General features: G+C 36.6%; 1 protein-coding gene and 1 pseudogene across 2 annotated transcripts; one reads left to right on the forward strand and one right to left on the reverse strand.

Moving 5' to 3' along the window:
* The first annotated feature begins 1,681 nt into the window (after positions 1–1,681).
* On the forward strand, positions 1,682–1,735 carry LOC132185982 (small nucleolar RNA Z247; annotated as a pseudogene).
* Positions 1,736–11,909: 10,174 nt separating this feature from the next.
* LOC132184720 (polarity axis stabilization protein) lies at positions 11,910–22,037 on the reverse strand. 2 transcript variants are annotated; one of them, XM_059598454.2, is made up of 5 exons: positions 21,779–22,037; positions 19,562–21,230; positions 19,208–19,400; positions 12,267–12,629; positions 11,910–12,159 (listed from the first exon to the last, which is right to left on the reverse strand). In XM_059598454.2, exons 2-4 carry the CDS (start codon positions 21,163–21,165, stop codon positions 12,414–12,416), a joined length of 2,013 nt encoding a protein of 670 aa, XP_059454437.1. In that variant the 5' UTR covers positions 21,166–21,230; positions 21,779–22,037; the 3' UTR covers positions 11,910–12,159; positions 12,267–12,413. The 2 variants fall into 2 exon arrangements, with proteins under 2 accessions (XP_059454437.1, XP_059454436.1); XM_059598453.2 differs by having other exon boundaries at positions 19,562–21,332.
* Positions 22,038–23,151: the final 1,114 nt, after the last annotated feature.

The following is a 23,151-nucleotide window of genomic DNA, read 5'->3' on the forward strand; positions in this document are numbered from 1 at the left end:
ATTCATGTGTGGCCTAAGTGGCCAAGTGTGACTGTGGGGAGAAGTAAGGATAACGAGTTATTCCCAACTCGTTTTCAGATAGGATGGCCAGGGTGCATTGATTACAGCAAGTTAAAGGCGATCACCAGGAAAGATCACTTCCCTCCTAATGTGGTATTTTTGTTACAAAAAATATCAATTATAAAATTACCACTCGCAATAGGACAAATCCCGTAGGATAGGGCTATATTGAGGGTGTCAAACCTCAAGGACTGCAGGGGTTTTATTATCAAAATTTGAAAGATTAAAATTAACTTAATCAAAAGAGAATTGATTTTGATTTTGTAGTACGATCTGTCCTTCCTAGGTATGGTCTATCTAACCCTATTGATTGCATGTCAATTAAAAACCATTGTATAACCATCATTCTTATAATCATAAAAATAAGAAGGATTTGAGTTCAATAATAGTAAAATACTTTGTAAGACAAGATAAGAATTTTACTAATATTGATTTGGAAATTAAGAACAATTGCATTTAATACGAAGAACGGAAATCAATTGTAGCAATTCTCAAAGTTATACAATCAACATGCATAAATTGAAAAACTAGAAATTAAATATAATCAAACCATTGTGTTTAGAAAGGGTTACATCAATACTCCACAATTGGTTTAGCTACTCATGATCTTCTAAGCCCCAAAGACAATTTTCTGATTTCTAGCTCTAAGAAATGGTGTGTCTATTTACAATGTTTAGAGGCCTATTTATAAGGATTAGAAGAACCCTAAAAACCTTAGGAAAATCGGAGGTCAGTCTCCCAGTTCAATTGGGAGACTGAAAACCAATGCCAAGCTGTAAAAGGATTCTTGCCATGCACTGTACGCTCGTGTGCGCTCAAGCACAGTGTGCTCGAGCTTAGCTGATGTGTGCGCGAGCACAGGCATGCGCTCGATCCTGAGCCGTAGGCACGCTTGATCTCAGGAGCAGCTGCACTCGATCCTAAGTCTAGAATGCCTCCAACTTTTGCCTTTTAAGCCCAATTTTCAATGGTTTGCCAAATAAAACCTAAAACACAAAAACAGAACAAAAATCAAACAAATAACAATGCTAAAGAATTAACATATGTAAATTAAGGGGCTTGAATGTGCAACATTCGACACTTATCACCTCCCCCATTCATTAAGCCGTTGGTGGCACGGTCAGCTGGACATTCTTACTACTGTGTGCTTGACGGTTACTCCAGCTAGAACCATGTTACTTTGGACCTCGGCAATCAAGAGAACACCACTCTCACATCTGTCTTTGGTGCGGTTGCCTACTGTCGCATGCTGTTTGGATCATGCAACGCACCTGCTATTGAAAGTCTGGCTAAAGACTATAAACTTAGCGCTTGTAGGAGGCAACCCTTTGTTACTACCACCATGGTAAATCCGAATTACTCACTTTGGTGGAAGAAGGATCAATGCCTTCTCAGTTGGTTCAACACCACAATCTCAGACTGTATCCTATCTTCTATCTACGGATTAAAAATGGCTAGACAAGTTTGGACCACATTGGCAACACGATATGCATCACAGTCAAAAGCCTGAGTTTCATACTTGAAGAGACAGCTTCAAACACTCAATTAGGGTTCCAGATCCTGTTTAGAGTTCCTCAATGAAACCAAATCATATTCAGATCTACTTGCTGCAGCAGGTCAGCCTGTAGAAGATGATGATCTTATCTCCTACATACTTGGTGGCTTGAATTCTACCTACACCACCTTCATCACCATGTTCAACTTCACCACTCGAAAATCATCCATGACCTTTGAAGAATTCCAATGTGAATTACTCAACCATGAGATCCTACTAAACCATCACCAACAACAACAATAGCTACACGCTGAATCAAGCAACTTTGCCCTTTAGTCTCAGAAAACAAGGTCTCCAAATGATAACTATCACAAAGGAAAAGTAGGGGCCTACTCAAAGAACTCATATAAGCCCAATTAGTCAAGAGGTTATCAGAGAAACAACTACAAATCCAATCTCAAACGACTTGGAGGTAACCATTTCTCCAAAAACTCAATTTTTGGTCCACTTCCTCACTCTGCACCAAACAGAGTATCCAGTCAAATATATGGGAAACCTAGACACCAAGCATTGGATTGATATCACAAAATGGATTATTCTTACCAAGGAAAGAATCCACCTCCTCAATTGGTTGCCTATGATTGCAATAGCACATTCTTTTGCTGCTAAACAGAATGATGAAGATCCCTGGTATGTTGACAGCGAAGAAAACAATCATTTCACGGCTGCTCTAGACAATCTGACACTTCAAGAACCCATTAAAGGTTATAATGAGGTTGTTGTAGGTAATGGCACAGGTTTACACATATCAAATATATGTTCTTCTGTCCTGTACAACTTTTCCCTTCAAACATCCTTTCAAATTAAACAATATCTTGCACTGTCTCACTACAGCAACTAGCTTAATGTCCATCCATAAATTTTGTGTATACAACAAATGCTGGTTCATTCTAACTAACTCTCATTTCTTTATGGAAGACATCCTCACCGGGAAGACTCTTTTGTAAGCGCCAAATAGGGATGGACTCTATCCAATCTTCCTGTCCAATTCAACCAATAAAGAAAGTGCAGCATTCCTTGAAGTCACTGCCTCCTCCAAGATATGGCACAATCACTTAGGACATCCTGTACCTTATATTCTTAATAAACTCAAGCAGCTTGTAAATGTGATGCCCCAAAATACCAAAAAATTAAAAAAAATAGCCCTAAAAACCCAACCCTAGCTTTATGACCAAATGTTCGGTAGGGGACCACCTCGAATGTTCGTTGACCAATTTTTACCCACTGGTATTAACCAAACGTTCAACCTCCAACCTTATAACCACTGTATAATGGTACACCGAATGTTCGATGACAGCTTGAAAAGCAATTTTAACCTATTCTCCACCTTTGCAAAAGGCATCACGCCTCCCACTCCTATAAATACCTCCCCTTCATCCCTAAGCCTACCCTTACACTAGAAACACTAAACCTAGAGTGATAGGGGATTTTATTGAGAGAAAAGGAGAATGTTTTGGGATAGTTTGTCATCTTTAAGGTAAACTCTTGTCCATTCACCTAGCTTTCATTCTATTCTTGTTGTTTTTATTATCATTGCAAGTTTTAAAGTTTCCATGTTAGGTTTGTGTATCATTTCTCTTTGAAAGGAATAAAGGGTTTTTCAAAGGTGTTAGAAACACTCGTTGTTTTCCTTAGTTTTCATAATATCATGTTTTACTATGCTTGCATGTACTTATTTAGAGCCTAGGATGTAATTTCTTGCGTGGTGACTTGAGGTTAGAAGTCCCAGCATGCATTTTGGCCTCTAACCAAATGTTCTCTCTATTATGGCCGAACTTGAACGTTTGCTCTTTCGACAGAATGTTCGACCATAGCCTAGAATGTGTAGGATTAAAGTTTTGTGATCTTTTAGCTAGTTGTACTCGATTAGGACCTTATGTGTCTTTAGTAAATCTTCTAGTACTACATATAACGATAATCATGTTTCGTTATAGCAGGGATTCAGAATGTTGGAGGACTCAAGCGAGCGTACGAGGTAAGTAAATACTTATGATTGCTTTCTTTAAAAATGTGTGATTTGTCAGCCGACTGAGTACGCATATGATATGGGCATATTTACTTTTTACGAAACTTGGTAATTGTCTTAATAATTAATTAATTGGATGCATCGTATGATTTTATGGTATACTGGTAAGTGCGGTATAATGACCATGTGCTTACTATGTGTACTTAATTCTATGGTCAAATGTGTGAGGGTGTGTTATATGGGCCTTGGATCCAATGGTTGTTATGTGACCGGTGCAACCATGTTTGATTGGCGGGTCACTACAAAACGTACATTATTAGAAGTGTGGGCCACCCGAGGTCGAGCTCGGTCGGGCTGATAGTTTTGGATAGTAGTTTATAACGGTCGAGGCACCAATATTGTATTATAGGTCCATTTGGACAGCATCAACCATGTTGGGAAGGGGTAATATCTCAGATAGACCTGACATGATAGTTATGATCTACTAAAGCATTAGTTTTTCAGCATTAAGATTACAAGCAATTGCCACTGGAATTACACCTACTTATTATCAAAATAAAATTTTACTTTTATGGTGTAATTACAGAGACAACACCTCATTTAAATTCTTACTAAAAAATGTACATTTATTTCCGTTCATAAATAACTTGCTCATTTCATACTCAACTGTGAGATTTACTTACTAAGTCTTTAGACTTACGCAGTTATTACGGCTTGTAGGTTACTTATTTTGAGGGAACCTCTTTCTGAGAAGGGGTTAGTGGCATACTTGCCACATCAGGTTATCTAAGATAAGCCGGAGGTCCACTTTGTCGAATGAGGTTTGACTAGGATTTCTGTATCTTCATTAGTAGCTCTCTGTCCATGTTCGATGGTAATACATGCTTATGTTATTATTTTTAGATGCCTCAAATTTATCAATTTCACATTCTTATGCATTTACTTTGATTATGTAGAGGGGCGATTTCCCAGTTAGCTGATTTGGGATAATTGCTAGTAACCCTACCAAATTGTAAATGCCAGTTTTGGGGACGTTATAGTATGGTATCAGAGCATTCGATTTTGTGGACCGTATCTGACAATCTGAGGATAGGATATGACGCACTAGGCTTGGACGGTAAAAGATCGGATCATAGGGTAAATCTAGATTTGTTATTGTATTTTGATTGATTGAGGTGCGGGCTAAAGTAACAGCCTTGTTGATTGCGTAATAATGGTTCAGATGGGAACGAGCTTACCTGTTCCATGGCACAGGCACCTGATTTTGCTATACACTCACATGCGCAATTGATGCAAGCTCGAAATAGTCATACATGACTAGCTAAGGGAATATGAGCCATATGCACCAGGTTACAAGCCTCCCTCTACAGCACGAAGACTTACGTATATGGAGCAAGGTCACGATTGGGCAGTCCTTGCTAAGCTGCCCGAAAGGGGCATTCGGCCTACTCGCATGGCCCAGGGAAAAGATGGACGGCAGAATCACAATAGTACGAAGGCAGCTGCAAAATGAAAATGCCATAACATATTGGTAGTGCGAGATTTTCCATCAGTCCCAGAGAAGTACAGCCCTTATTTGAGCTCAAGAAGGAAACATGAGATACATGAACACATAACTCGAGTCGCTGACGAGTACATAAGGATGAAATAAGAAGAAGTATGGATTGTTGAAGGCTGAAGCACTACAAGCAGACACCAACTGCTAGAAGGTTGCTTTTCTCCTGAGCATCGAGAAGGACTATGAGGCTATGGTCAAGGATGAGGAAGACCCGTCAGAAGATTAAGAGCCAATACTATAAGTAGTTAAGAGTTCAAGTTATTCATATTGACAATAATTTATAGAATATCAGCTCACGTGGTCCAGCTCAGCGCACTATAACCATACCAACATATTAATCAAAAGTCTCCCCTTCCATGATCAAATTGATCCTTATGATTGAAATGTTATAGTCTTATCAAATGGAATGTCCAATTCTATTACTCACTATGAGCTAAGGTTTATAAGTCAAAAAGTTTATAGCTAGCTTAAATCTTCTGTGTGAAAATTTTACTAACACATAAATCATATTCAATGTAACTTAAGGACTATATATATATGCCCAATAAAAAAATTTATTAATAAACAAATAAATTTCATACAAATGAAATTAGCGTTTAGGGCATAATCCCTAACAACAACCATTTGAAAAAACAAAGCTACAAGCTCGGGGGCTAAGACCTACACCGCGCATTGGGCACCCCAACAACTGTAGTTTTGACTAGGTACTTGACAATTGACACTCAACATTGAAAGCCGGAGGCAAACCCTAATTGCAAATAAAGACTAGATCCCCAACGCTGAGACAACTCAGCGATGGGAATGAGGGGACTTTTGGTGTGGATACAAATAGCCACCATAAGCCCACTCCTCAAGCAACCTTTACATGAAAAAAAAAAAAAAGAAAAAAAAAAAAATCAAGCAACTTTACCCAACCAAGTGGCAAGCTTCCAAGGTAATAAGCACTCTACAGATCACCATCAGATCATTCAATCGCCATCATAAGAAAACTCACTCAACAACTCTCAAAATCTTCTCCACATGAGAACCCTACAATCACCAACAACTAGCCATACAACCAACAAGAAAACAACCCACCCAACAAAAAAAAACTTGATAATTCTTGACTAATCTTTTATGATGCCCCTGAACTTTTGCGAATTTGGCATATGGAGTTTTCCATATAAAACACTAGTGATTTTAAGATACCCAAGAGAAGATGTATTTAGATTTCTTTCACTTAGGAGCTACGGCTACCTAACAATTCGGGTACTCTAAGCATAGGATAGGACCCAACATTTGACATTAGAACAGATTTTGAGATACCCGAAAGATTTAACATTGGAATAAGTCAGAGGACGTCACCTTCAACCATCAATGTTCGACTTAGTAATTTGACAGTTTATGGAAGAGATGGGATTGCATTGTGGTCCTGTTTCAAACGACCAGTCTTTTCCTTCCTTTTCATGGGGATTGGGATTCCTGGTAAATCATACACAGTTTAACACTCTTGTCATGCCCAACATGATTATGATGCATGAAATCCACTATCGATACCTTTTTATTTATTTATTTTTTAAATATTTTTTTCCAGAATTTCAATGGTTATTATTTCTATACGTATCTGAATTAATGATTAAAGCATGCGTGGTGTGTACTGCATTACTTTATAATACGGGATTGATGTGATAGTATTAATTAATTTTTATTAAAAAAGAAAATTTAAAGACCGATAAAAACTGACACATCATTTCACTAGTATAAGAATGAGATGAAAAAAGAGTGTTTAGAATTATTTTATTGATGTTTTAATACGCCTATGAGGTTTCTACTTTCTAGTCCAATGATTTAAAAACTGAACCAAATGTGATTAATTACTTCCACCGATTTTATGATAAAAACATTTCTTATTATTCCTCAGGGAAAAAAAATATATATCTTTCATAATTAAATAAAAATACCTTATCCAATAACTGCTAATAAAAGCTCTTAAAAAAAAAAAAAAAAAAAAATGTAAGGGTAAAGTTCACTTAACCCTCTCAAACTACCACCCCAATGACAATTTATCCCTCAAACTATATTACGACAATTTACCCCATAAACTACCAAAATAATGACAATATATCCCCAAATATTACCAAAATGACGAAATTACTCCTATAAAATTTTCAATAAGACAAAAATACCCTTAAAATTTTGAAAAAAATAATTAATTAATTTTTAGTATTTTTGTTTTTATTTTAGTAAGGGTAATTTTGTCATTTAAAAAAAATTAAGAGTATATTGTCATTGTTTTGGTAGTTTGAGGGGTAAATTATCACAATTAATAATTTAGGGGTAGATTGTCATTGAGATGATAATTTAAAGGAGTTAAGTAGAGAACCACAAAGTGGGTTGTAAAAGAGGATTTCTAGCTTTTACCGAGTGACTTTTACAAATTACTTATGCACTTATCAAGACCAAATCATTCATATTTGCTCAATTGCGTTCTTTGGAAAATTTGAAGATGCTTTTGAGGGAGAAAAAAAATAATAATTAATAACCTCCACAATAATTTTCAGGTCAGCCTAAACTAGCACCCATTGCTGTTAATAATTTCATAAATTTAAGGAATTAAACTATTTTTACTTTTCTATTCAAATACACTTAGGGTCTGTTTAAGATTGCGTTTGAGGAGTCTAACTAAAAGTGTTTTTAACGTTCAAAAAGTCAATTCAAAGAAAAAAGTAGTCGTTTAGTTAAAAAATTAAAAGCGCTTTTAAGGGTTCAAAAAACCTACAAATGGCCAAAATGCACTTTTGGTAAAAACTTAAAAATGAAGTTTTTGCCCAAAAGCACTATTTGACTTAAAAACTCTATTTTTCAAACGCAATCTCAAACAGACTCGTAGTATCATTCAGATCCAACCTTTGTATTGTATGCAGGGACAGAGGGGGAAACCAGAACAAGATATCCAATTAGTTATAATGGAGGAGTATTTTTGTCTTTTCACTTTTTGAATTGACAAAAATATCCATTCACTATAAGTAACTAGATCTTCTCCAGTTCATTTGAATTGGAGAGGATCCAAATTTGGGGAGACTGGTATAGGCCATGGCCCCCCTACCCCTTCAAATTCCTAAGATTTTTTTTTTTTTTTTTTTTTTTTTTTAAGCTGCAACAAAATTTTTTAGCCCCTACTCAAAATAGTTTCTGGCTTTGCCCCTTGCTATACATCTATGATTATAAAATAAAATAAAATAAAAATGCTAGGAGTATTAAATCTTTGACCAAAATGATGTTGAGTTTATTCATTAAAAATGATCAAAATAATTAATAAAAAAAAATGCTATGGGTACCAATGAATATGTTTTACATTATCTTGATATCCATCTCTTGGTAAAATACAAGCCAAGATTTAACCAAGTGAAGCGAACGTCTTTTTTTTCTTCTGTGACTTGACGCCATTTAGTGCTAGGGAGAAGTAGCTGGGAACCTCTTACAATGAGTAATTATACACTTACTCTCTCTTTTTCATACTCATTTCTCCACATTTATAGGTGACATTAAAAATTAGTATTGAATTAAAATTCAATAGAGATTAATTTCATATCTGATGGTGGTTATAAAAACCACCTATATGTGTGGATAAATAAGTGTGAAAAAATGAGAATAAGTGTAGCATTACTCTGACAATTTATTCAATGTCACATCATCATAGTCGTACAAAAATCTACTAAATAGTATGAAAAATGCTAGAATGCAATAAACCCCCCACATTTTTTTCATAAAAACCCTAGGTGGCAAAGGGCACATGGCCCAATTTGTATTTTTTATTATTTAAAATCTTTTGATTTTAAAAGTAAAATCAAAATAATAAAAAAAAATAAAAAGGGGTGGTTGGGGTCGCGGGGTGGCTTCGGCCACCCCATGGCCTTTGGGGGTGGCCAAAACACCTTTATGAGCCAAAAAAAATTTAATTTTAATTTTTAATTTTTAATTTTTTTTTGGATTTTGCCATTGGGGTGGCTCGCCATGGGGTGGCCGAACCCTATGAGCCAAAAAGATTTTTAATTTTTAATTTTTAATTTTTTTTAATTTGACTGTTGGGGTGGCTAAACCATCCCCAAGGTCCAGTTGGGGGTGGCCATGGCCTTTGGGGATGGCCCAAGCCACTCCTAGGCTAAACTCACCCCTTTTTAATTTTTAATTTTTTTTTTTCAGTTTTTTATTATTTTGATTTTAAATAATAAAAAAAATTCAACATGTGCCTTAGGATTTTGAATCTTTGATGGGTAAAATGTGGAGATTTTATTGCATTCTAGCATATTTCAAATAGTATTATCAGTTCTCATGGGTTAGCTCAATTGGTTGTGTACCACTTCTCATGAAGTGAAGGTCATTAGTTCGAATTCTCTCTCCCATTTTTCTTATGCGGACATGTAAAAAAAAATATATATATATATATATATATATATGTATAGTATTATCATCTTTGGTTTTTTACATCATCTCCATTCTTTGAGCCTCAAGAGCTTTAGACGACGATGGTTATTTTTACCCACAAGAGACAAACCAGAGAAAATGCCAAATAAAATTTGTCACTGTTCACAGATTATTGAAGAAATGAAAGAATCGTGCTTGTCGATGGCACTGTTCGGCAGTTCCTCTTTGGATTTAGGACTCTTTTCTGGGATCTGCGAGTATTCATGGTGTTCAATCGACACCTACTCCACAAACTCTCGCAATTTCCCCAATTCTCTACATTCTTCTCTGAACAAACCCTAAAATCCTAGATCTCTTCGAGTTCATCCCACAAAATTGTAACACCGTCGCTGCCCGTTCTCCAACGGTCCTTACAAATACTCCAACCATGGCCGCCACGGTGGCGATCCCATGCCAGGGCAATCGACCTGCGCCGCCCCAGAAGAAAAGAGACGGCGTGGATTGGTTTAACCTTTTCTTACCTCCCATACGGTGTCGTTTCCCCTGAAAATTATAGAGTTTAATCTAGACCCTGCTGTACTTTTTTTTTTTTTTTTTAACAGCATTCATTTATTATTATTTTTATATTATTTAAATATGATTTCAAATCAATGATAAGAGAGAGTAAACAGGAATAAAATAAAAACAAGGGAAGTTAAACTGTTTTCCTAAATTTGTGATAACACTGTAACTTTCTCTTGGTTTAGGCAAGGGAGAAAGGGTATCTGACGATATTTGTAAAGCAAAGAAACTCGAAATTTTACTAATATTCAAAAACTCACTCTTCTTTACAATCAACACCTTTTTTTTAAATAAATAAATAAATAAATAAAGGGTTTTTAAGTGTAAAAAAGCTGCTTCTCTCTCTTGTTTGAAGAGAGATAAGCTCTTGGCCATCACGCGCCTCCCGGCTGCTGCTATCCACTGCCGTTACCTTGGTGTTTTAGATTTTTGTTGTTTGCTTTACTGCTCTTTAGTTGTTTCTTTTGTATTTTTAGGGTTTATTTTGGGAGATTTAGTCTCCCTTATCCGTTGTTGCTTCTCTCTTGGGTGGAGATTTTTTCTCTCGGCTGTTGTTTGCTTGTTTTGGTTTTGGTGGGGCGGCTAGGTGGTGTCCCATATCTAAGCTTTTTGCGATGCAGATTTTGTTTTGCTTGCAAAGATTTCAGTAAACTTGTCTTTTCAGGATCTCTTTGTTTTGCCTTTGATAGTAGTCCTTTGTGGCCGCAACTAGGTCATTTATTTGACCCATTCCCACTTGTTACCTTACTTTTTTTTTTTTTTTTTTAATTCACTTGTTACCTTACTTGGTTTCAATTTCCCTTATATGTGCATTGTTATTTGGTTAGTTTTGGACTGTTGTTTGAGTTGCCCACCCTTTTCGTTTTTTAACTTGTAATTTCCCTTAAAAAAAAAAAAAAAAAAACACCTTTTTTATAATAGTAAACACATCAAAAGGAAATAAATTAATGCTAGAATCTATCTATTTATTTATTTATTTTTTGAAACCTGCTAGAATCAATCTAAAGATGGACATTTCCTCGAATAAGCCTAACTAATGCTAGCATAGCATTAGCAATAATTTGAAGATGGAAATCTATCGGAAATATGAAAAGTCAATGCCAAAAATAAACTAAAAACAAAGAGGAAAACAAAATAAGGTGAGTTGATTTGTAGCCCAAGTTAGAAAAATTTGTCAAAATTGGTCTAGAGCTGATGGATCCACTCAAGCCCTACATCAACCGCGATTCGAGCAAAGGGTTTTGTGCCTCTTCGATGACTACCGCTCAAGCAACGGAGTGGCCAAACCACTCCATTAAAAGAATTGAAAGATGGGAAAGCTGAATCACTTTTGCAGCCTTGCAGGAACTAAGAGTAGTTCGACCACCCGTTCAACCTTGATTTTTTTTTTTTTTTGGGTTGATAAATTTGGACATTTCAAACAAAAACTCGCATGTGTAAATCACATGCATAAATTTCTGTCCAATTTAACCTCAAACACTAACGAAGGGTGCCAATTGTAAAGAAAATGATAGTTTGCAAAGATCAAGAGTCACATATGGTAGTTTGGAAGATCTGTCAGTTTACTGGTTCATTTGTATAAGAGAGGTTGGTTTCATTTGTCATAATCCCCTGACATTTTCTTTCATGATTTCGTTCAAAATGGCAACCCCTACTTTGCTGTCTCTACATATATATCTGTTCACATAATTTTTTTTTTTTTTTTTTTTGGAAATATCCGTTTACATATTCATGAAGAACACTTCATTTTACAAAAACACTTTTAACAAACACATTAAAATAACTCGATCCATACCCCCACTGCAAGACTGAAAATATTGATGAGATTATAAAAACTGCATGTGAGAGATCTTTCTGAGTTATTCTACAAATTTCTAGCTTACAGTTGGGTCCTTCAAAATGAAGACAACAAGAAGAAGCTTCAACTTCCACTAAAAAGGCAAACACCATTTCCACGAATTTTGAATAATTGGATGTGTTTCTACAGTTGCAATTATCTCAAGAGTGCTCGGGGGAGCGGATGGTTCAATAGACAGATTTGTGATTCTTGTGCATCTGTTTATTTGGATCAGGATACAAAGTAAAAAAAATAACAAACATTATATCCATTAGATGATCTGATTAGGAAGGAAATTGAGAATGTGTATAGATATCAGCCTTACCTTGTAGATCAGCTGTGCTGGAAGTCAGAGAACTCCCAGTCTGATAACAGATGGAAGCAACAATATAATCACATTTGCTGTTCTTCAGCAGCATGAGAACACCATCCATGCCATAGTCAATCTATTTACCAGCCATGCTTCTTAGTATTATCTGGGTGAAGTGGAAGATACACCCCCAAGTTGTACGAATGGGCGCCCGGGAAGTTTTGTCGGTTCAGAACTTCCTTGCAGGAGAGCTGCTCTTTGTGGGTTCAAAAGCAGAAGCTGCTGCATGTCTTTTGGAAGCACATAGAAAACTGCCTGCAGATCTCCTCTCAGTTTCTGGCAAGTTGATGCAGACTCTGCACTAGCCCTTCCAGATTGCTGTAGATGTATTTGATGGAAACGTAAATATATTGCCATAGTATCTTGATTACATGAAAATGAATTATGCTTGGTCATATTTCACATAAATCAAGGATATAGGGGGAGCCCCCAGTTTACACAATGCGTCTGCACTGGCAATATGCACACCAAACATTGCGCTATAATTCCAATTAATTTTCAGAATTCTAAATGGATAACCAAATGAAGCATCCAGTCATAATTAGCCAATAACCCAAACCATCACATGTGAAAAAAAAAAAAAAAATGAAAAGAGTAAGAGACAAACAAAATACAATTAACATTTTTACGGAATGGACATTAACATTTATCTGCCCATTGGTTTATGTAGCTGGTTTAATTTGATTACATTAAGAAGGACCTTTGCATGTTTAGCACTATAATATGTAGTAGAACGAAGGAGCACCCTCACGGATTACTAAACATTTTGAAAATATCTAAACTTGTTGCCATAAAAAGCTTCCTGCAATCTATTAGCATATACTTCAAACCATCACATGTGCAAAAAATTAATAAATAACTTATAAGGGATATGATAAAGATACAATTAGCATTCAAATCAACTGAAATTAAACACTATCCACTCATAAAGACGGTCTGGTTCAAGTACACTCAGATAGGGAGCTCCGCAATGTCTAGCCTCTACAAAGAGTAGTAGGAGGATGCACCTTAGAGATTGGTACTAATTTTGAATATAAAGCTACAACTGATACTTGTATAGATTGGATACTAACACCCACTCATTTTTTAGCTGGTCTGGACATCAGAAGTCAGATAGGAAGTGTCAGAAACAAAAATCCACTGCACACTCTCAAAGAATTTATAATTGACCCAATCCCCCCATTAATGGATAATCAAAAATTCTCTCGAAGCAAATCCTCAGCAGTCATCTTGATTTGATTCTATTTTGTTTACTTCCTGCTAACGATTCCCTTCTCTTCATCTAGTTGTCTCTACGATTAAAAGGCTGCAAAGATGTACTACATTTTGGACTAATTATTTAACATTGAAAGCCAAGTAAACCGCATTAAGTGCTCTTGGGAATGGGTCATGGAAAGCAAAACAAGAGAAAAGTGCTAAAGAACCATCTACGAGGTAAGGTTCTTGAACTGGGTTCCTACTGAAAAGAACGCAAATCCAATGAATTCAGTTGGACAGCGTAACAAGTCTAAGGGCGAATCAAGCTCCAAAGGAACAGACGGGCATAGGCTTCATGGTGATCACAGACCCCCTGCTTATATATATGAGATCAATAACAAAAGAAAAATGCCAAGGTTAAACAGTGCAGGCAATTGACAGCGAAATGGCACAGCTAGAGTACATAGCAGGTAAAAACACAATAACAGATAAGACCACTGAAATCAAGTTTGAAATCATTTTGGTTTTCTCTATTCGGATTACCAAATTGGGCAATCACAAAGGTTTTTCAGTGATTGACGTGTCCCCTAAGCTATACATTTTAAGTTTGCTAAATCTGATGCCACTGCCAGAGATGCTTCAACTTCTGACCCTAAAAAGTGTACGTTGGTGATTAAATAGTAGATTGAGGATGATCCATCCAAGCAACTCACAGCTTGTGATATTACAATATTCAAGACTGAAATCGAGTCAAGTATTGAATGTTTAAACTAGGTTTGTTTAATTTTGTTCCAAATACAAGCCAAACTCAAACTTAACATCGAACTAGATTATTTGTTCAAACATTATTCATTTATTTTTCAAACGAACTTGAATTTGTTATTAACTTATTTATTCCTAATATAAAGTAAATATCGTCATTGTTTTATAACTTTTTCTAAATCCATACTAATCATTAGTTACTTAATCATTGTTAAGATTTTATCATTTGAGTTAATTAAATAAAGTAAATTATATTTATAATGAATAATATATATTTATTTATTTATTATTATTATTTTTTTATTATCATGAAATAGACCATTTATATTATATCTCATAACATTATCTACTAATCTTAAAAAATTCAATCTCGAGTCTATATAAGTATTTTTATAGTATATACATACATAAATATGGATATATACGTATATATATGCATATCTATATGAAGACTTACAATCACAAGTAGTCAAGCTATATCCATTACATTAAAGAAGAGGATTTCCTTTCATCTTTCTAAATATTTATGATCTTCTTACTACAAAGTTAAAAATAATACTATAAAAAACAATAAAAATGAAGTTATACAATTCATAGGAGCTTATACTAGCCGAGCCGAGTTTGTACGAGTTTGACTCATTCAATAAGCAGGCCTAAATTTCTGTTCAAGCTTGGTTCAAGCTTGGTTCATTTAATATACAAACTGCAATCAAGTCATGTTTATACGAGCTGAGCTCAAGTTATTTATGAATAGCTAACCCCAAGGGGTTGGTCCATGTGATGGAGGCCTTGGTCTTGAGGTTTGCTCCCTTCAAGATCCAAGGTTCAACACTTCATAGGTGCAAATAATTCCTTGGGGCCACACCTCTTGGTGAAAAGCCAGCGATTTAACCAATTTCGTGTAGGAAAACTTCCGAGAGTGCGGTGCACGGGACCAAGGTTTACTCTGTAGGGGTGGGTTCGAAGGGCCCTGCCTTGGAGAGTTTCCCCGACATTAAAAAAAAAAAAAAAATGTTATTTATGAATAGCTCGATTTATTTACAGCCTGTAATAACAATGTTCCCATGTCTTTCTTGCTAGCTTCTTCATTCATATATTTAGGTCCTTAAATTTAGATTTTTTTTTTTACTGGTCATATTACTTGCCTCTAATTTTGCACATTCCACACAATCCAATATTTAGAACATACCATAATCAATGTTCATCTCTTTGCAAAGTGCTACATCTCCACTTGACAGGAATTTCCACCGCATACTGCAGACATGAATGCTATGATCTATTTCCCCCCTTTCTTTCTTTTCTGCCTTACATGCTATGATTTCTAATTCCTCTAATATTGAACAAGACTCACCTTAAATAATGAAGTACAGATAATTACTAATGACGGTTCACGACTTGCAATAATCCATTCTTCCCCTTGATGGCAATTTCCAGTACAAACAACTCAGATCAAAGATGCTGACTCTCTCTCATAAAATAAAAATTCTGTCAAGTTCATGGGTACAGTCTCACATCTCCTGCCAAGAATGTCACATTCATTCCTGCTAGAAATATTGGTCCACCTAATCTTATTTAGGTCATATTAATTAATGGCGTTGTTATGTTTTATTTAATTTTCAAGCGTCAAGTTTTTGTAATTCAATAAATGGGTGTTGCCTAGATTATGTTTGGTAAGTCAATAAATGGGCGTTGCCCTAGGGTTTAGTCGTGAGTCTATTCAAGTACAATTTGTATTCCAATGGAACTGAACTTTGATAGAATAAAATTATGAGAAATTGATTCTCTCTCTTTCTCCCCCCTCCTCCTTTCTTTCTCTTCCCCCAGCTCCTTCTCTCTTTCTCTTTCTTTCCCCTTCTCTTCCCTTGGCTTCTCTCTTTCTAGCTTTTTCTTTCTCTCTCCACTTTTAGCTTCTTTCCACTACTTTCCCTACTTTCATTGTGTGAGTTATGTGTTTATTGTTTGTCCTACATCAAATTGATATCAGAGCGTTTGAGATTGTGTTCCATCAACAGTTGCATGATCCTGTACACCGTGCACAAATCATTCAGAGCCACACCACCGAAACCATTGTCCCCATCTTTTGTTTCAGTATTCAAACCCTCACTTGCTTGTTTTCATCCCAATGCCTCCATCGGTCCCAAACAACCATATCAGTATTATACTTATCCGCCGCCCAAAACACCCAACCACACAAATGCAAAACACCCACTGCAACAACCCCATCCACGCTGGAACCCACTGCATCACCCAACCACTAATGTCACAAAAAAAAAAAAAAAAAAAAAAGCACGAAGTCCCGACCTTTCGATAAACCCATGCCGGCATCACTCTTTCTTTCCTGTCCTACACATCACCGCACTAGCCATTGGCTCGCACAATGCTGCAAAAGCACTGGGAATGAATACATCAACAACCAACGTACTCAATGACTCCTTGATTCCCAAACGCAGGCCCCTCAAAGTGCAACCTGGACAGGATCTTTATTCAACTGACCGCCCGGGAGCGAGGCAGATGTCGACCACCATCTCACCAGAATGACAATCTAGTAGCGCCGCCAACCACGCCTTCACACCAGTCGTCAAAAACCAAGACTACAAGAGTTATTCCACTGTGAAATGGCAAGAGAATTGCGGGTTTCGATCTTCCTTCTTTTTGTTGTAGAGTGGGTCATGCCTAGAAGGGTGGTGGAATTGTTGGCTAGCTAGATAGGCCAATCAGGAAGTCGGTGCATTTAAGAAGCTTGGAAATTGGTTCCTCTATGTTTAATATTGTGCATTTGGAGAGAGCAAAATGCAAGAAGTTCTGAAAACTGTGAGACATTAATGGTAGAGTTAAAAGGTGTGTTTGGCAAAATTTTCAGACTTTGTTTTCGCTTCTCAAATGCTGAAAACTTTTCTCAAATATTAGTTATTCAAATCAAATGTGGCTCTCACCACTAACACACTTTTCAAAATAAACCACAAAACTCTTTTCTTTTTTTCTTTAAAAAAGGAAAAAAACACTTTTCACAAAATACTTCTAAAAAGATTAGGGGAAAATGCTCAATTGGTCCCTGAGGTGTGAACCTTCATCAAATCCTTCCTTAAGGTTCAAAAGTTATCAATTTACTCCCTAATATTAAAAATGTTATCAAATAGATCCTTCTATCCACCTTCCGTTATATTTTAACCACATCATACCTAATTAAAAGATGGCATGTGTCCCATTTAATAAAAAATATAAACTTATAAACATAAATATAAAAAAGAAAAAAAAAAAAAAAACTTTTAAGCTTTCCGGGGGTGATCTTCCCCCAAATTGGCTAGAGGGGGTGGTTTGGCCACCCCCAATGGCCTTGGGGGTGGTTCAACCACCCCCTCTAGCCGGCCTGGGAGTGGTTTTGGCCACCTCCTTTGGCCGAATATGGGGGTGGCCAAACCACCCTCAAGCTTTTGGGGTGGTTTGACAACCCCAATAATTTTTTATTTTTTTATTTTTTATATTTATATTTATAATTTTATATTTTATCTTAAACTAGGCCCATGTCATGTTTTGATTTGGTATGACATGCCAACACCATTAAAAACTGAACGAAAGGATCTATTTGATAATGGTTCTAACCTTAGGGAGTAAATTGATAGCTTTTGAACCTTAATGAGTGATTTGATAGAAGTCCATACCTCAGGGACCACTGGGACATTTTTTCCCGAAAAGTAAAAAACAAAACACTTCCAAAAAAAATAATTACTATCAACATCAGACGACCCCACAATGGCCGCAATGAATTTCTAGCGACCCCTTTGTGGCCGCCATGAACTTCTAACCGCCAGAAATATCCAATGGTCCCAAGGTGGCTGTCATGAACTTTTAGCGGCCTTGCGATGGCCATCAAGAACATCTAAATGCCCTACAATGGTCAACATGAACTTCTGATTGCCCGATGTTGCGGCCACCACTGTGGAGTGTAAACTGCAATAGTTTTTGTTTTTCTTTTTTTCTTATATTTTGGGGAACACTCTTCAATTTTTTATTTTTTCAAAAACACTGCTCAAAATTTTACCTAAAAAGTTCTCAATTATGGACCCCACGTATAACATGTTTCAAAATGTGGCCCCTACCAAACCAATTCTCAATTTTTATCTGTTTAAAAACTCTCTTCAAATCTCAAAGCACTTCGCAAAACTTTACCAAACCAACCCAATGCTTTTGTCTAGAAGATCCATTGTTTCAAAATCCTAGTCAATCATTGAATCCTAACTCTTTTGTCTAAAACGCTGAACCCTAGATCCACAAATTCTCCTAACCCCAAGCCCAACACAAGCATATGTAGGCAGATTTTTCCTAATCTTTCCTACATCATTTACGCTCTGCATGACGTTAGGAATTGCAATATTTGAAGGTATCAGAAGGTGGAATTTTGAAGGGGAGAGATTGATTAACACGTCAATCTTGAGTTAGCATTCACTATTGCATTGAAATTCAGCGCAAAGGTATTGATTTCTACTCAACCCAGTCATTATTATCTAGTCCCACTGGAATCATGTTACTACTAAGATGAATTGAAAAATCTAATCACCATACCAATCATTAGTTAACCACCCTTTCACATTTTTTTTATCCTTAATGCAGTAAGATTAAGCACTCGCTACTAAGATGAATTGAAAAATCTAATCACCATACCAATCATTAGTCAACCACCCTTTCACATTTTTTTTATCCTTAATGCAGTAAGATTAAGCACTTGCTACAGGTCACTCTTTAACCTGCCTCATGAAGAGATCACTGATGTGTTATAGAGCTCAGAGTAAGTATTTTTTTTTCTCATATGAAGGTTCTCTTTTGAAAGCTGAAAAGGCCTCTTGAGTTTTTGCAGATGCATCATGATTTACTCAAAGGTTGCAGAAGATAAAGGCACAACCAAGTAGAAGATAGCATATTATCTAAGGGGGGAAATGCACCTGTATTTCTCCAAGAAGATGTCTCTCAATAACGTTGAATGAATCTACAATTTCCAACTCAGACATTTTAGAAATAAACTGTTGTATGTCGGAGTTCATCCTTGCCTGTTTCCACAGTTTATGCTGTTCTTGTTCAGCAACAGCACGCCTTCTTTGAAACCATGGCATGAAGTTGGGTCCTTTCAGAAACCGCCTGAGTAAAAAAATAAACTGAAAAAGGGTAACAAACCGAAGATGCAGAAAAATTGTGACTTAAGAACACCATATTTGATCAGAACAGAATATAAGACAAATGAGGGGTGGGGTGGGGACTCATAATAGTAAATGATGTGTGCAGTAGTCAGTAATCATCACCTGTATAAATCCAGCCAGTTAGACTTCATCCTCTTTGATAAGAACTTCCCTGGACCTCTTGCTGACAAACTTGCTAGGAATTCATCGGCATTAAATGCAGGGAGAGGGGGAGGGTCAAAAAATGGAGAAGAGCCTTCTGAAGGTGTCTTAGTCCTAAAATATGGACCAAAAGGGGCCAAAAAGTTGGTAGTGAGCTCCAAGAAATGCCGCCGCAATATCTCATTGTTAACAACTGACATTGACTCCTCAACCCTAGGTGACATCCCAGCATCTATAAGCCTATTCAAGATAGAAGTGTCTGGCTTCGTTATTGCAGCATAAGTGCTCCAAATGGCTTCCTTATGTTCTGTCATAAGACAAAGGGGACCATCTCTTCTCAACTTCACAGCACTTAACAAATTTGAAGGAGAAAGCTTCTTCAAGGAAAGCTGCTGAAGACCAAACGCTTCTGATCTAGCAGAGATTTTGCCAGTAGAAGACCTTGTTGTGAGGGCAAGGCGGTTTGAGCTTGAAGCAGGGCATCCAACTGAAACAATGTGGGGAATGTTACGGAGAGCCTTGAGGAAAAAGAGGTTTGTCACACCCAAAACCATAAGAGGAAAAGTGTCTCCTTCTTGAAGTGAGTTCAAGTGGGCAAATTCAGGGTCATGGATGGTAAAATAAGGCCTGAAATCTACACTACAAAGTAGTGGTGCAACCAAACTCACAAGACTGGCAACAGCCTCACAACACTGGGGAGGTGTTGGTGCAATGATAAGAATAGGCTCACCAATGAGTAACAACTCCCACAACACCCAAAGCTGCAATAGAAGGCCTCGGAATGTACCAAAAATATCTGAATCATGGAAAAGACCCTGGGGTACTGACTGATTATTAGGAAGTAATGGAGCCATAGAGGAAGCAGACTCTTCAAACGACATTCCATTTTCCAAGGGCAAGCTATGAGCAGGTGGCAAGTTCACTTTAAGTGTAGCATTCCCTATAGGAAGCTCCATTAGCTTACCAGGTACAGGAGAAGGCCACATTGAAACATAAGCAGCAATATGCTCAAGAGCTTTCTTTCCAATGTCAAAATACAGTGGACCCATTATTTGCAACAGGGGTCTAAACACACTGGAGTAAGGACTGGGGGACAAAATTACCACAGACTTCTGTTCCCCACCTCGCTTTAGCCTCTCATCATGTCTCTGTCTATTAAAAACATAACCATACATGTATCTCGAAGCTTTATTACTAATGCTATTGTTGGATCTTCTGATATTTCTTTTGTCTGGAAATAACTTTTTACCATCTTCAGTTCTCCCGGAGGAAGAGACATGGACCAATCGAGAATCATCCTTCCTTCGAAACCGGAAAAAGAAGATACAATCGTGAATAGTTGACCGGTTCTGGTGCTGGGAAACGGAATCTGGGAAGGAACTAAAAGCAATTTCAAGTTCCTCATCTTGTGTAAGACAGCCAGGTGGGTAACACTCTTCAATGAGCTGACCCTGCTCAAGATCAAATCTAATAATGCAAAAGGCCACAACCCATTGCCGCAAAGATTCAGGATCAAGCTTTGGACTAAGTTCTGTCTTCACCGTAAATGAAGGAGACCGACTCATTTCCTAAAAAGTTCAATGCCGACTTTCAATCCTCATCATCTTCGACGATCATTTCCACTTTAGAACTATTAAGATTCTCATTGGTCAGAAAGACGAATGACAAACTTTCCCACTTAAAACTTTCTGGTTTTTCTCCACTTCAACACTTGTAATCACAAAATCAAAGCCTAACAAAGAAAATGCAAGAAGAAGAAGAAGAAGAAGTAAAAAAAAAAAAAAAAAAAAGCCTCAAATAAGGAAAATCATGTCGAGTGACAATAATGCTTCATTGCAAAGCAGGAAAAAATATAGGAAACGGGTAAAAAAACAGTCTTTCATATTGAATTTCATCAACCGAGGCCCTATGAATCTAAAAACATCGCTTAGCATAGCAAATCAACTACTTGCACTACTTCAGGTTTTTCAACTTTCTTCTTTTTTCCTCCGATACGTAATTCAGGTTTACAAACTTTCCAGTGATTAGAAACCTATAAAGTACAACAATCATTCCATTTTCTTTTCTCTTCCTCCATCTTCTCAACAACCATACAAAGTATAAAGACAAAAAGAAACACTATACAGCAGTCACAGTAATAATTCTGAGAGATCTATAAATGGGTTATCGGCATTTTACCTGCACTCAAGAACCCAGGTAGATTTCTTCCACAAACTAATCTGGATCGGCCAGAATTGGCTACCCAATTGATTAAAAAGCAAAAGGGTATCTTTGAATAATAAGAATAATTGAAGAACAATGGGATTTTTGGTAGGGTTTGATATAGGAAGAGAACGCTTCGAGCCTTGGGTTTCTCTCCGACCGTATGAATTGGAGGGTGAAGTACAGAATTTGATTTTGATTTTCATGGAAATCTATGCATTAAGGTCGCTTTCAATCGGACTGTGTCTTGATTAGGAAAGGAAATGTGTCAGTCTCACTGTCTTTTATCTGGTAAATACTAACCGTAATAATTGTACGAGATAAATTCTCTCCGGTTATGTTTTCTTGTACAAATCATAGATTCAAACATGTCACCGCAGGTGAAGGAGAAAAAAACATAAAATAGGGGCGATCCATTTTGTGGGCCCTCCTAGTTTAATTATGTTATAAACTTAGATTAGATGGATTTGATCAGACGATTTTACCCTTTAAGCTTTTTCCAACAAGAAGTAGCTCAATCTACTGTAAACTACGTCTTATGAAGTAGAGGTCACTAATTCGAATCTCCATTCTCTTTCCTTTATGTGGACACGTAAAAAAAAAAAAAAAAAAGGCAAATAGAAAATTTCCAAATTTAATTTGGAGATCCTTTAATAAGCTTTGAATATTCTATCCATTTGGGTATTGGGCCAATAAGAGAATACTCATGAGGCCCATGTGAAAGCAAGGCCCAAAAAAGGACCAAGTAAGCTCATGGCATGGCCCACTAGAAAATACAGAAGACCAACTTGATTCAACATTGCCATGTAGAACAAGGAATAGACTCCACCAGCAAATCAAATCAAAACTAATCATGAGATCCCATATCAAAATAGATGAAGCTTATGGAAAGTTTTGCAACTTCTCATAAAGTTCGGGTGTCAAAGTTGAAATCTCTTGCTACATCATTGATATGCTCCCATTGATTGTATTTCAAAACAATATCACCGGTGACATTTAGTGCAGGATGTTTTGGACTTGTTTGCACAAGTATGTGCCCTTCCTTTGTCATAGAATCTTTATAATCTCGTTTCCATTCTTCATGGGTAAACTCGGAAATAATAATGACAGGACTAACGTGCATTTTAGAAGGATCAAAAGATGAAAAGCTTGAAACATTAAAGAACAATATAGGGCATATAATAATTTAGAAAATCAATATAATATGAATACTCAAATAAAACATATAATATTAAAATTGCAATGACAATCTAATCTTTTTTTTTTTTGAAATCGTTTCGCTTCTCCTTTATTAAATAGAAAGCTGATCAACCAATACATATGGTTGAATACACGGGTGATAATCTTCC

This window comes from Corylus avellana, chromosome 7 (genome assembly GCF_965113065.1).
Source record: "Corylus avellana chromosome 7, dhCorAvel1.hap1.2, whole genome shotgun sequence".
In the NCBI taxonomy this organism is placed as follows: Eukaryota; Viridiplantae; Streptophyta; class Magnoliopsida; order Fagales; family Betulaceae; genus Corylus; species Corylus avellana.